The following is a 13,586-nucleotide window of genomic DNA, read 5'->3' on the forward strand; positions in this document are numbered from 1 at the left end:
TCTGACGGTACGAGTAGAGGAGCTGCTGCTGCTGCTGCCACGCTGCTCCAGCCGGTCAGCGAAAATGGCAGGAGGCAGAAAGAGGAGTCCTGCTGGCCCGCCCAAACTGTCCGCATTTCTCAGCGCCATATGGAGGGATAAGCACTTGGTTTTATTCAAAGCAGAGTACACTTTCCTGGTGGCGGCGGTGCTCTGGGTTTTGGAAATCGGCATCAACGTGTGGGTCATTCAGAAAGTTGCATGTAAGTTTAGTTTCGTACTAGCTAGCCGGCTAACAGCTAGCACTGTCAACCGATTATCGCTACTACTTCCTTTGCTGACGGGGGAAGTGGAGACATGCAGCTCCACAGCTCCGCAGAGGAGACAGTAACGCAACCTTAGGGTCGACACGGATTATATTGGTTTCATTTAGTTAAACTTAAAGGTCCTTAATGGAAACTAGCTTGTTAGCTTAGTAGCTAACTTGCATGCGTGGAGACACAAGAAGGGAAGTCATTTTACACTTCTACCCAAATCACTTCAGGACTTTTATTTATCTGCGTTCAGATGGCTTCTCTAGTTAGTTGCGCCCATGTGTCAGTGTTTTCTAACTCCACCTCTGTCTTCCACTTGGACCACTCCTTTCAGCTGATGAAAAACTCCTCATTTTTCAGAATTGTTGCATAATTCCGTTATTGCGATGTAACAAAGTCATTCAGATTGGTTTGATGTAAAATGCTTTGCTGTAGAGAAAGTTACAGACTCAGATTTCTTTACAGTGGTGGTGATGGGAACCAGGGGTCACAATGTCAGCAACACATACAGGCATTTTATTCACTATCCAGAACCACCAGTGAACCTACACGTGTCTTCTAAGTTTTAAATGTAATGTTTATGATGGTAAAATACTGGAAAATCTGAAATAATATGTTTCTTGGAGACTATTTGCCTTACAATGCCCTGCATGTACTCCTCCGCCACGGACTGATAGAAATAAATGGATTAACGAGAAATTTTAGACCTAAACTTTCACAAAACTGTGATTTTTTTATATATATATATATATATATACTAAATTATATTTGTTGTCTGTCTTCTGTTAGAAAATGGCTACAATAGATAAAACTTAAGACTTCACAACAAGATCACAACTTATTTGCCTTGTGATCTCAAGATACCAAAAGTTGGTTTCTTCATATCGCAACTTACCTTGAGATCACTCAACAAATAAGTTGTGATCTTCAGAAAACAGCTTTTTTATGTTGAGATCACAAGACAAATGAGTGGTGATATCAAGAAAACACCTTTTGTTATTTTGAGATAAAGACTTAATAAAAGGCATTTTCATGATGCACAATATCTGTTTAGATCATGTTTTTATATTTATATTATGTTTTTTGAAGGTTGAAAGTAACTCGATGCAGACAAAATACAACAACAGAACAACACTGGCACATGCAGGACCTCTTCTGAACATGCAGGAGTCCTGAGTGATGTCCTAGTTCAGGGCGCCAGTCATATTATTTTGTATTCAAGAATGAATAAGAGCTAATTAATCCCAGCCACTTCATTATTACTGATTCCTTGTGTCGGTGCTCTTTGTTCATTTTATCAGCTCCACTCACCTTACAGGTGCACCTTGTAGTTCTACAATTGTAGACTGTAGTCCATCTGTTTCTCTGCATACTTTGTTAGCTCCCTTTCACCCTGTTCTTCAAGGACCCAAAGAGGACCACCACAGAGCAGGTATTATTTGGGTGGTGGATCATTCTTGGCACTTCAGTGACACTGACGTGGTGGTGGTGGTGATGTGTTAGTGTGTGTTGCGCTGGTATCAGTGGATCAGATACAGCAGTGCTGTTGGAGTTTAAACACCTCAGTGTCCACTCAATTATACACACACCTGTCTTTTGTTGGTCCACCTTGTAGGTGTAAAGTCGCAGACAGTAGCTGCAGTATCTGCTGCTGCACAGTTTGTGTTGGTCATCCTGTAGTCCTTCATCAGTAAAACCTCCAGCAGCACTGCTGTGTCTGATTCACTTGTACCCGATCAACACACACTAACACACCACCACCACATCAGTGTCACCATAGTGCTGAGAATGATCCACCACCCAAAAATACCTGATCTGTGGTGGTCCTGTGGGGGTCCTGACCACTGAAGAACAGGGCAAAAGAGGTCTAACAAAGTATACAAATAAACAGACTACAAACTACAGTCTGTAATTGTGTAGAACTACAAAGTGCTCCTATATGATAAGTGTAGCTAATAAAATGGACAATGAGGGTCAATACATGGTAGGTGCACTTAATGAAGTGCCCAGTTGGTGTACATGAATACATACATACATACATGCATGCTTGTGGGGTCCCCTTGGTGGTTTGAAAACATATGGTTGTTTAAAACATGTAGTGAATCTTGACACCACAGTTGTTATTGAATGCAAGGTGGATTGGATACAAGCTGTTAAGAGCTTAAAGAGCATAACAGGCAGTGTTATATAGACGAGAAGAGCCCTGGTGAATTTAACGGCAAGGTAGTGTGTGTCATATGTGAGGGAACAATTGGAGTGTTGAAAGAATATATACAAACACTGGCAATGTGTGAAAACATAAGGCTATCAAAGACCTGTCTAAATGTTTTGTCTTTTTGGCCCTTGGTCCACCAAAAATATTACTCTTTGGACCCTCAATACACAAAGTTTGTGCACCCCTGCGCTAGAGGGTTTTGTGCATTATTAGGGTTATATAGTGTTATTTAAAAGTAATTTTCAGACTGCCACAATCATGTAGGCTCATAATATTTAATGACAGTAAAAAACCTTTTCCATTGTTGTGTTATTGAATTTGTACTGTAATATATTTGTCATTTAAGGAGGAAAATTTTGTAAAACTTAAGACAGGCTTTAATATTCTGATTATCACTTCACCTATCACCCCAATATCTCCCTCTGCTGCCCCCACAGATACGGAGATCGATTGGAAAGCCTACATGGATGAGGTTGAGGGTGTCATCAATGGCACGTATGACTACACGCAACTGAAGGGAGACACTGGACCGTTGGTGTGAGTTTTGTTGGGCTGTCCAGGCCAGAGATCTTGACCTCAGGGCCCTGGAGAACAGTAACACTGAGTTTAGCATTCACTAGGGCTGCAACTAACGATGATTTCCATAGTCAGTTAATCCAGAAAAGAAAAAGCCAGTAGTTATAGTAGCTAAAAGTCGTGGAAAACATTTTTCATCACCTAAAACAAATTTTGTATGGAAAAGAGGCCAAAACGCAGAGAAAGACAGTATACTTTTAAAAAACATCTGTATTCAAGAGGACAAGCAGGTCTGTGTGCCTATCACAATAGCAGTAAAACGGTATGTTTTTTATGCAGTTTAGACAAAAATGCAGCTCGTCCCTTCAGATGAGTCATTTATTTGACTAACCCAAAACAGAGCTCACTGAAAAACAATGAGTTTTACTGAGATTCTAGCAGTTAATCATTGTGCAGAGTTTTCATCATTTTCAGCCATGAATGTGTCCTAGATGCTAGCACATGACAGTCACACTGCTGTCATATGTGAGCAGTTTTACACATCTTACAGAAAAACGTAATTTCAGATGATGTAGAAATGAAGTATCCCTGTATTTTTGACTTTGGTAGTTGTGAGTAACGCTGTTTTGTACTCTTTGCCATCTGTGTTTTCCCTCTTTCAGTGTGATATAAATGAGGAGTGCAAACATTCCCATGACACCTAATCAATGACGAGATTTGTTGCCAACAATTTTTTATTATTGACGTTTTTGATAATGATCATTGGTTGTTGCTGTCCTAGTGTTCAACTTATACAGACTTAGTAATGTCATATCATATTTAATTGTTGAGGCTTCTGTGTAATTTTCTGTCAAATATATACTGTACTTTGCAAAAGTCTTGGGCACCCAAGCACATTATGTAAAGCCATCTTAGCAATAAATGTCTAGTTGTGTGTGAAGTCACCATGTATCATTATAATAAATACAAATAAACATAAATACCGTAAAAAGTACTGAGTTTATCTGATATCTTGTGAGCTAGTTTGGAGAACAAAGTGGTTGGTCAGGTTCCATTTTACTTCCACTTTGTATTCCATTACCAGCACACTTGATTTAACTTAATGAAGTATTGATTAACCAAACCAGGCATTGTAAGACAAATACAAATAATGCTGGGCTACCACAGGAAGTGGGTTAGAAATGGTTAAAAACAGAATGACATACATAAAATAGCTACTTTTTGTATTAATATTGTTTTGTATTTATTGTACTGTGCTCAATCAATTTAAGCCACTGTGTGTCGTTGTGTGTTTCTCAGGTATCCAGCGGGCTTTGTGTACATATTCACTGCACTTTATTATATTACGGATCATGGGCTGAATATCAGGCTGGGTCAATATGTGTTTGCTGGCTTCTACCTCATCACCCTCCTGCTGGTCTTCCGCATCTACCACCGCACCAAGAAGGTAAGAGGAGGTCTAATTATTTACCCTGATACGCAGTTGGGCTAGCTAGCCTTAGCCAAAAGCAGGATCTTTATTGGTGCCAGTAGAAATGCTCCAGAATCTCTTGGAATAAAACCCCTTTGAATTAACATACATTAAAGATTAAGAACAGTTTTACTTGTAAAGGTACTATTTTGGATTCTTATATATCCTCTTTATAAGAAGGTAAGGATCGTATTTCTTGTTATCTCTGCTTGATTAAGTCAGTGAATCAGTTAATAAGCCTGTTAATTTCTGCTTCTTAAAAATGTACATATTAAAGCTGAACAATATAAAGGCTGTAATATGAGCGTTAAGAATACACATGTCCCCCAAATGATCTGTCCAGTCTTGGTTTAAGTTGGTCAGCAGATGTGAGGGTGAAGGCTGGCATCTGTTTCTATGATATACATTACCAAGCAAAAGTCTTAGGCATCTAAAAAATAGATATGTAAAGTTATTTATCTGTTTTTACAGATACCGTCCAATACCTGCCTCAGCTAATCAATCCTTCATTCAGTTAAATCATAATTTACTATTACCTATGTAGCAGATGGTCTTATCTAGAGGTTTGAGGGTTTGAGTTTTCCATACTGAAAACCCTTTGCCTTTTCAGGTCCCGCCGTACGTTTTCTTCTTTGTGTGTTGTGCATCCTATCGGATCCACTCCATCTTCGTGCTCCGTCTTTTTAATGACCCTGTGGCCATGATGCTGCTGTTTGGAGCAGTCAACCTCTTCCTGGATGCGCACTGGACACTGGGCTGCGCCCTCTACAGGTGAGTTGGAAACATAACATGCATGATTGTATGGATCGACAGATCATGCATGATGTAGATTTGCATGGAAAAGTAGAAGAAAAGAGGAATTATCTCTTGATTATCTCTTGGATTGATTGTATTGTATAATTTGTATTGTGGACAGTTTGGCCGTGTCTGTGAAGATGAATGTGATGCTCTTCGCTCCAGGACTCCTCTTCCTTCTCCTCTCAGAATTTGGATTGATAAAGACCCTGCCCAAGCTCATGCTCTGCGCTGTCATCCAGGTCTCACACACAAACACAAATATGAAGACACTCGTACACTATATGGACAAAAGTATATGGACAACCCTCGTATTTATGAGCTGTTTTAGCCACGGCCTTTGCTAACTAGCGTATCAAGCATATAGCTGTGCTAACTCTAGAGACAAACATTGGCAGTAGATTGGGTCATACTATCGACAGACTTTAATTGTGGCAGTGTCATAAGATGCCACCTTTGCCTCAAGTCACTTTTGGGAATTTGTCCCCTGCTAGATCTGCCCCAGCCAACTGTAAGTGCTCTTATTATGAAATGAAAGCGTCCAGGAGCAACAGCAGTTCAGCCATGAAGTGCTAGACCATGCAAGCTCACAGAGCGGGGCCGCTAAGTGCTGAAGTGCATGACTGAAAATGCCTGTCTACTCACTGCAAGTTTCAAATTGCCTCTGGAAGCAACATCAGCACAAGAACTGTGTGTTGGAATCTTTAAGAAATTGGTTTCAGTAGCTGAACCGCTGCACACAAGCCTAAGATCATTATGGTTATGGTGTTTTTCAGGGTTTGGACCCTTTAGTTCCACTGAGAGGTAATGTTAATGCTACAGCATACATAGATGTTTTAGACAGCTATATGCTTTCAGTGTTGTCACATTTTGGGGATAGACCTTTCCTTGTCCAGCATGACTGTGACCCTGTGCACAAAGCGACCATTGAACACCTTTGTAATTAAATTGAACGTCAGTTACGAGCCAGGCTTCTCGTCCAACAACAGTATCTGACCTCACAAATGCTCTTTTGACTAAATGGGCACAAATTCCCACAAACAAACTTAAATGTGACATTTTTATTCAAGTTTTAGTGCATATTTACTGTTTATTTGTTTAACATTTTGGGAAAAGATCAAACATTCCAACATTTGTATGTTATGTTTTTTTTCGAGACTTCTAAAATAGCCCACAGTAATTGCAGTGTTGCCCACTGCCGACTATAAATACTAAATAATAAATTTACAACTATAAATACAAATTCTAAAACAGTTTCTTGTTTTCTCTCTTCTACTCTACTCTTCTTTTGTGTTTTTTTCTCTCTCACTGTTTATTACCTTGTTCTTTTGCTCTCTTTCTTTTCTCAGCTTTTGCTAGGTTGGCCTTTCCTCTTAGTGAATCCAGTGGGTTATGTGAGCCGGGCGTTTGATCTGGGTCGTCAGTTCCTGTTTAAGTGGACAGTAAACTGGCGCTTCCTACCAGAGGAGATTTTCCTTAGCAGGTAACTCCAGCTGGACTGTGTACATTTCTTATTGTGGACAGTTTGTGTTTAAGATATATGCAGTCCCTTGTTCACTGTGTTTGTGTGTGTGTATGAGAGAAAGAATTGAAAAAAAAAGCCATCCAAAGACACAGCAATGTTAAATGATTTAAAGTGCACATTTTCATCTTCAGGTATTTTCATCTGGCCCTCCTGCTCGCTCATCTGACCACACTCATCTTCTTTGCTCTGAAGAGATGGAAGAGGTAAAAAAAAAACCCTGCACAATCCACAGTTACAGCAGCGTTTAGGCTTTTGTGCTAGAAACTTGTACAGGTCTGAATAGAAATATAAAAGCATATTCCACAGGTCTGGGAGCAGTGTTTGGGCTCTTCTGAAAGATCCCTCTGAAAGGAAGGAGACGGCACAGAAGCTCACTGCTGATCATATCCTTTCCCACTTCTCTCACTTTGTCGTGTGACTGAATGCAATCAAATCTTCTAACATCTAGGGGAAAGCCTTCCCAGAAGAGTAGTTACTGTTAATGTAGCAAAGGAGGACAAACTTCCTATTAATACCCTGGATTTCAGAAGAAACGTTGGATGAGCAGCTGTCTACAGTCTTTTGGATGTGTGTACATTGTTTCTGCTGTGTTTCTCTTTAACTGGGTCTCACAGATCATCCTGGTTCTTTTCACCTCCAACTTCATCGGTATGTGTTTCTGTCGTTCACTGCATTATCAGTTCTATGTCTGGTATTTCCACACCCTGCCTTACCTGCTGTGGAGCGGTGGGGTTAAGAAGCTCGCTCACCTGCTCAGGTAAACCAGCACAAACATACTTCTCAATTTATAGTGTTTATGTGGTATGTGATATGCGAAAATCCTGTTCTTAATCTTTGATCTGCTTTCAGTTGTAAACAGTTACTTTATTCTCTCGCTTTGTTTCTCTTTCTGTCCTCGCTCTTTCCTGCTCACTCTCTCATTCTCTTTACGTCTCTCCGTCTGCTTTCTGTCTCTCATTTCGTCTCTGTCTCTCCGTTTTTCCTCTCATTCTCTCTTTCTGCTTTCTGTCTCTCCTTTCTTCTCTCTCTCTTTCTTCTTCCCATCTCCATCCTATTCTCTCTTTCTCTTTGTCTTTCTGCTGTTACCCCTTACTTTCTCTTTCCTTTCTTTTTCTCTCTTTCTGCTTTCTGGCTCTCCTTTCTTTTTTGTCATTCTGCCTCCTGTCTCCTTGTTTTTTTTTCTTTCTTTCTTGTCACTCCTTTCTTTTCTCTCTCCTTCCTCTCTTTTGCCTTCCTCTTCTTTCTTTCTGTTTTTTTTTCTTTTTTGCCTTTCCTACTTTCTATTCCTCTCTCTCTTTCTCTCTTTCTGTCTCTCTTTCACAGAGTGTTGATACTGGGCCTGATAGAGTTGGCGTGGAACACATACCCCTCCACCACGTACAGCTCTGTGTCTCTGCATGTCTGTCACCTCATCATACTGCTGTGTTTGTGGCTGAACCCCACCCCGACCCCTCAGGCCCTGCAGACAGAGTCCCACAACAAGGCCAAGCGCCACTAAGCCCTTTTCTTACTAGATTCCTCCCTGCGTGGGGCATCCCGGGCCCTCCACACCCTGCTTCTGCTCCTTCCCCCATCAATGCCTCCACTGACTATCAGTCTTACCAGCTTAAACTGCACTTGCCATGGATTCAGTCTGTGACATCTAAGGGGTGTGGGGTTCAGATGCCAGTAAAGCTGCCCAGTGTACAGGGAAAATTGGGATGGAAAACAAAGATTCTCAGGATTTTAAAAGGACTATGTGCGAAAGGACTTGGAACCTGGAAAAGAAAATGTGAACGTTGTGTGGATCAGCAGTGTAAAGCAAGTTTGAACCTTGAGATAGTTTTCCTGGAAATGGACTAGACCTAGTCTAGACTGTCAATTATTATTCATTTTGAAAAGTCTTTTTTAGTCTCCACTTAAAGGAATACTCCAGCGCTTTTCAACCTAATCTGCCTAATCTGTAGATCATTACCACAAAAAGTAATTTTGACACAAGGTCCCTGGAATAAACAACAAAAAACCTGTTGATTTGAATAAAGGCAGTGGGCAGGTACTTCAATCCATTAACTCACTTCACTTCTGTCTGAGATTGAGTTTTCTGTAGGGATATTAACCCACTACCATGGAAATGCAATGGCAGCTTGCTCTCACTTTTTCCAGGCAAATGATTGTCCATGAAGATTAGATTGAAAAACGCTGGAGCTAAATTTTGGTTCCTGTATCTAGGAGCATCAACATGACCTGAAGAGACCGCTGGCGATGCGTACATAGAGATGCTGTAATTACGCCTTGTTTACAGCAGTGGTTACCAACCTTCTTCTTATATCTGTCTTTCTTTAGAATTTAATGAAATTTCAACGCCAATTCCATTTACAGTTAGCAATGATAGCTAATTTTTGTCCTCAGTTAGATTTGGGCTGCAATTGCAGGCGCCCTCTGTGAGGTTGGTGAACATGGGTCAACAGACATGGGCAGTGGTCAGCCATGTACAGTACATCTGATTAGAGTATAATCCTTTTGTATTATTTGTCAAGGTGGAAACGTAGCAGTCATCAATGGGCCGACAGGAGTATGACTGATATAATAAGTAGGTGTGAGGGGAGAAAGTGAATGCCTTTTAGACTCTGCAATTACTCCCCCAACCAGGACTTGTTCTGCAGCATATGTGACATTCATTACAGTTTAAAGCTACAGTCCAGGGTTTCAGAAAGTTCTGAAAAATGGTAGGCTGAGCTTTCACTGCAAGAACCCAAGAACAACATTTGAAGGTTATCTTTCAGTTTAACTTGTTTGACTCTTAGTAGGGTGTGGTACTTGTCAAATCAGGACTTAAATGGTCTTATTTTGTCCAGAAACTAATAGTTATATGTAAGTATTATGCATTTGGTATCTTTAAGAACTGCTCTACAAATATCTGATTGTAGCTTTAAATGCTTTCTTTCTGTCACATCATTGGTCAGGGATTTTTATTTTTAATGTTTACTTTTAACATTTGCTCCAAATGTGACAAAAGCTTTGGCCAAACAGAACTCATTCAGGAATACAGCATACAGGGCACAAAAAGAGCATAGATTCTTCTATTGCTGTGATGTTTTCGAGCAGGACTTTGTTGTTTTTTTTTTAACAATTACAGACAGAACTCTGTATTTTGTGACTTCTTCCATTCTTTCAGTCTTTCCGTTTTCATTTCTTCAGTTTGTGCTTTGTCTTCTGTTTCTTTTTCTAGAGTGGTACATGCAAATCATGTGACCTCTAAGCAGTTTAGTTTAAGTTTATTTCTGTGTGAAGAGTTGATCTTCGCAGGATTGCAGTCTTTTTCTGTTCTTTTTTTGCATGATCTCTTACTTAAATACTGACGGCAGCTGCAGACTCACCCAGAGCAGCATTTTATCTGGTAAATGTGTCAAAGCTTGAAAATAAAATTCAAATTTTGGTACAAATCATCAGTTTCAGTATTGTGCATTGAAAGCCATGGAAAGACATTAGACAGTCACGTGTAAAAAGAGATTTATTGCAGGATCTAAGGCATCCATCAGTTTGAAGGCATTAAAGCATTTCTCAACACAGCCACCAACATCAAAAGGTAATACAGCGTCTCACCTCATCTTACCGAGTAACTCATTTTTGAGAACATGTCTTTTTTAGCAACTTGTCAAATGGAAAAATGAAAAAGAAAATAAAAGCAGCATAACAGCATCTAAACTACATAAATCCAACTGAAGCAACTGAATCTAATCTAATCTAAAGTCTATTATGACAATACAAAGAAGCATCCAGCAGCAGGAAAAGTGACAGAAACGGCAATAAAAATGCCCAGACAGGCAGTTTCTGAAAGCACCTAACTCAGTTCCTTAAAGAATAATTCCACTGATTTTTCAAACTTTCTGTATAATAATTAAGCAGTTAAGATACCAACAAAATCCTTCAGAGTGGTTTGATTGTAAATGCTCCATTCCACAGAAACGTGCTGAGTCAGAATTGCTCGGATTAGTGTGGTAGGAACCAGACATTTAAAGAGTTTAATACCTCCAAAAGCTCCTTCACAGAACGTCATTTCAATAAACAAACTAATGCCTGAGATGTGTTATGGTTTTTGAGACGGCTTTGGTCCATATCTATCTATGTGTCTATCTATCTATCTGTCTGTCTATCTATCTGTCTATCTGTCTATCTAATTTCTTGTACGCATAGCAACATCTGGTTCCTATCACCACTATTGTAAAGAAATCAAAGTCAGCAACCTTCTCAGTTTCTCTACAACCATCTGAACCATTCCATATCAGACCACTCTGATTGACTTTACATCTCAACAGCTTGGAAAAATCTGTGGAATTCACCTTAAATACTCACAGCATTGTGCAGCATTGATTGGAGCTAACTACTAAAGACAGTACATAGTAAAGTGGCCCCATCTCTTGGACCAGATAGAGGCTCTTGTCATTCCATGTATTTCGTCAGTCTCTCTCAATTCCTGAGAACCCACTACCTTATCGGTTTCAAGTATTCCCTTCTCCCACACCCAGGATCCAGCTCATGAAGGGCTTGAAAACTGGCTGATGAGTTTGATGAGAACCAGATGTGCTGGAGCAGGGAGTAGTTGAAACTGCAGTTTAGTGTGTTCCAAGGTTTCAATGTGCATTCTGACTGTCTAGGAGTTAATATATGGATATTCAGTTAACAGTGGAGAACAACAAAAAAGGCTTTAGCCAGTATCAAAGTATCATAAGAAGTAATTTCCTGGCTGCTATGGATCTTTCCTCCACTTGGCAGTACATGTGTTTGTGTTTTACAGAAGTAAAATAGCTGCAGTAATGGTGAATTCAAATGTTCAATGTGCCAGCAAAAGGTTTAATGAATGTCAACAAATAACCATATAAGACCTCACCTAGATACGACTTTTCTTTTTTCAATGCTGTTTTTTTTACCCTGACTTCCTGGAATGCAGCATAACGAACACTCAAATAGTGATTTCAGTATTCAAACACCGGCACCTGGATAGCTTAATCGAGTATTTGATTACTCGTGCATACTGCAAGTTCTTTACATATATTAGAAATGGCTTATAAGGCAGAATAATGTATAGTTTAGAGGTCACCAACTCTCTTTCTTGACATTTACTTCCCTGCAGAGTTTAGTTCCAACATGCATCTAACAACCCCACCCCCCCATTCCTTTACCCAACACTAATGCCTAACCAGTCAGAAAGTTCTGAAGAAGTTAATTACCTGGAGGAGGTTTGGCAGATTGTGGTTGGAACTAGACTCCATAAAGTAAGACCTCCATAACCAGGGTTGGTGACCACTGTTCTAGAACAAGGGAACGTTTCTAAAATTGGAGCCCTTACTATTGCTTGAATCAAAGTCCTTTGGGTCTCTTATCACTGTTCACACAAGTACAGAGAGTTTCTGTGAGAGTTAGACCAGGATCGGTGGTTCACGTTACAGGATTGCAGAATAAGCTATTTTGTCTGATAGGACTGTAGAGTCGGAGGTTCCATCATGTATTGTTTGGGTTCTAGCAGATAATGTAGAGTTGGAAATTCCATTATTTGTTGTTTGCATTCTAGCAGAGAATGTGGTGTAAGAGGGCCTGTCATTATGTCATTTGGGTTCTAGGAGAGCATGTGGAGTTGGAGTTTCCCATAGTTGTTTGGGTTCTAGCAGATCTTGTAGTGTTCAAGGTCCTCTCATATGCTGTTTGGTTTCTAGCAGAGCATGCAGAGTTGAAGGTTCTATCATGTGGTGTTTGGATTCTAGCAGTGCATGGGGAGTTGGAGGTTTTGTCATATATTGTTTGGGGTCTTGGAGAGTATGTGGAGTAGGAGATTCCATCATATGTTGTTTGGGTTCTAGCAGACCATGTGGAGTTAGTGGTTCCATCTTATTTGCTTGGTTTCTAGCAGACCATGTGGTGTTGGAGGTTCTGCCACATACCTGGGTTCCAGCAGGATGTTGAGTTAGTGTTTCCATCACATTTGGGTTCTAGCAGAGCACACTAAGTTGGAAGTTTCTGTCACATGTTGTTTGGATTGTAACAGAGCATGTTAAGTTGCAGATTCTCATCCCAGTGGCGCAGCAATAGGAACAGTTGTCTTGCAGCCGCCCTGAGCCCTGGCAGGTCCACGCCCTCTGGCAGTGACTGACACTTGAGCCAAAAATCAGCCTTGGCAGCCACTAGCTCCCATTCCACGAAGAAGCCAGCACAGTGGTGCTCCAGCCAGGCCAGAGCCACTGCTGTAGCCCAGCTGGAGCTTTCTACATCTAGCTGGGCCAGCTCTTCCCCATGAGGGTCCACCCCCTCCAGTGGAGAGCCCTCAAACATGTCTGTCTCAGAGCCACGCCCACTATCTGCCTGCAGGACACCTCCCACTGGTTCTGGAGACCCCTCCTCTGGGTCAGAAAAAACGGTGAGCGGCTCATTATCATAGTAACGGCGTAGGCTTGCGCGAGGTGGGTGGGTGCTAGTGTGGTCCACTGGCCTGTAGGGGGCAATGGGGCGGGTGCCAGGAGGTGAGATGCAGCGGTATGGTGGGCTCAGGCTGCTGCGGTGACTCAGGTAAGGAGATGCCCTCTTTAGACGATCCAGAGGAATGTGAATGCACTCTGAGAATGACTCACACAACAGGAACGCACCTGAGGCCAACTGCAGACGCACCTGAGCAGGTGTCAAAGGGAGAGATACAAGTGGGGAAAAAAAAAACTCTGGTTACATCTAGTTGCTCATCAGGGGCCCCCACATTTTTGCTCTACCCTAATTCAGAACACCTAGAGATTTAGCTAACTCTTCACT

General features: G+C 41.0%; 2 protein-coding genes across 2 annotated transcripts in view; one reads left to right on the plus strand and one right to left on the minus strand.

The window, feature by feature from the left end:
* Positions 1 to 20: 20 nt before the first annotated feature.
* alg3 (ALG3 alpha-1,3- mannosyltransferase) lies at positions 21 to 10,240 on the plus strand. Its single transcript, XM_036556130.1, has 10 exons — positions 21 to 242; positions 2,946 to 3,045; positions 4,324 to 4,471; positions 5,106 to 5,266; positions 5,412 to 5,532; positions 6,640 to 6,773; positions 6,947 to 7,018; positions 7,122 to 7,198; positions 7,428 to 7,572; positions 8,139 to 10,240. The coding sequence occupies exons 1-10, from the start codon at positions 65 to 67 to the stop codon at positions 8,311 to 8,313; spliced, it is 1,311 nt and encodes a 436-aa protein (XP_036412023.1). The 5' UTR covers positions 21 to 64; the 3' UTR covers positions 8,314 to 10,240.
* Positions 10,241 to 12,426: 2,186 nt separating this feature from the next.
* The window catches only part of vwa5b2 (von Willebrand factor A domain containing 5B2), a 59,588-nt gene continuing 58,428 nt past the window's right edge, over positions 12,427 to 13,586 (minus strand). The window contains exon 22 of the mRNA XM_036556129.1: positions 12,427 to 13,451. Coding sequence (XP_036412022.1) covers positions 12,810 to 13,451 — 642 coding nt within the window. The 3' untranslated portion in view covers positions 12,427 to 12,809. The remainder of the gene's footprint in view (positions 13,452 to 13,586) is intronic.

The sequence above is a fragment of the Colossoma macropomum genome, unplaced genomic scaffold (genome assembly GCF_904425465.1).
Source record: "Colossoma macropomum unplaced genomic scaffold, Colossoma_macropomum, whole genome shotgun sequence".
In the NCBI taxonomy this organism is placed as follows: domain Eukaryota; kingdom Metazoa; phylum Chordata; class Actinopteri; order Characiformes; family Serrasalmidae; genus Colossoma; species Colossoma macropomum.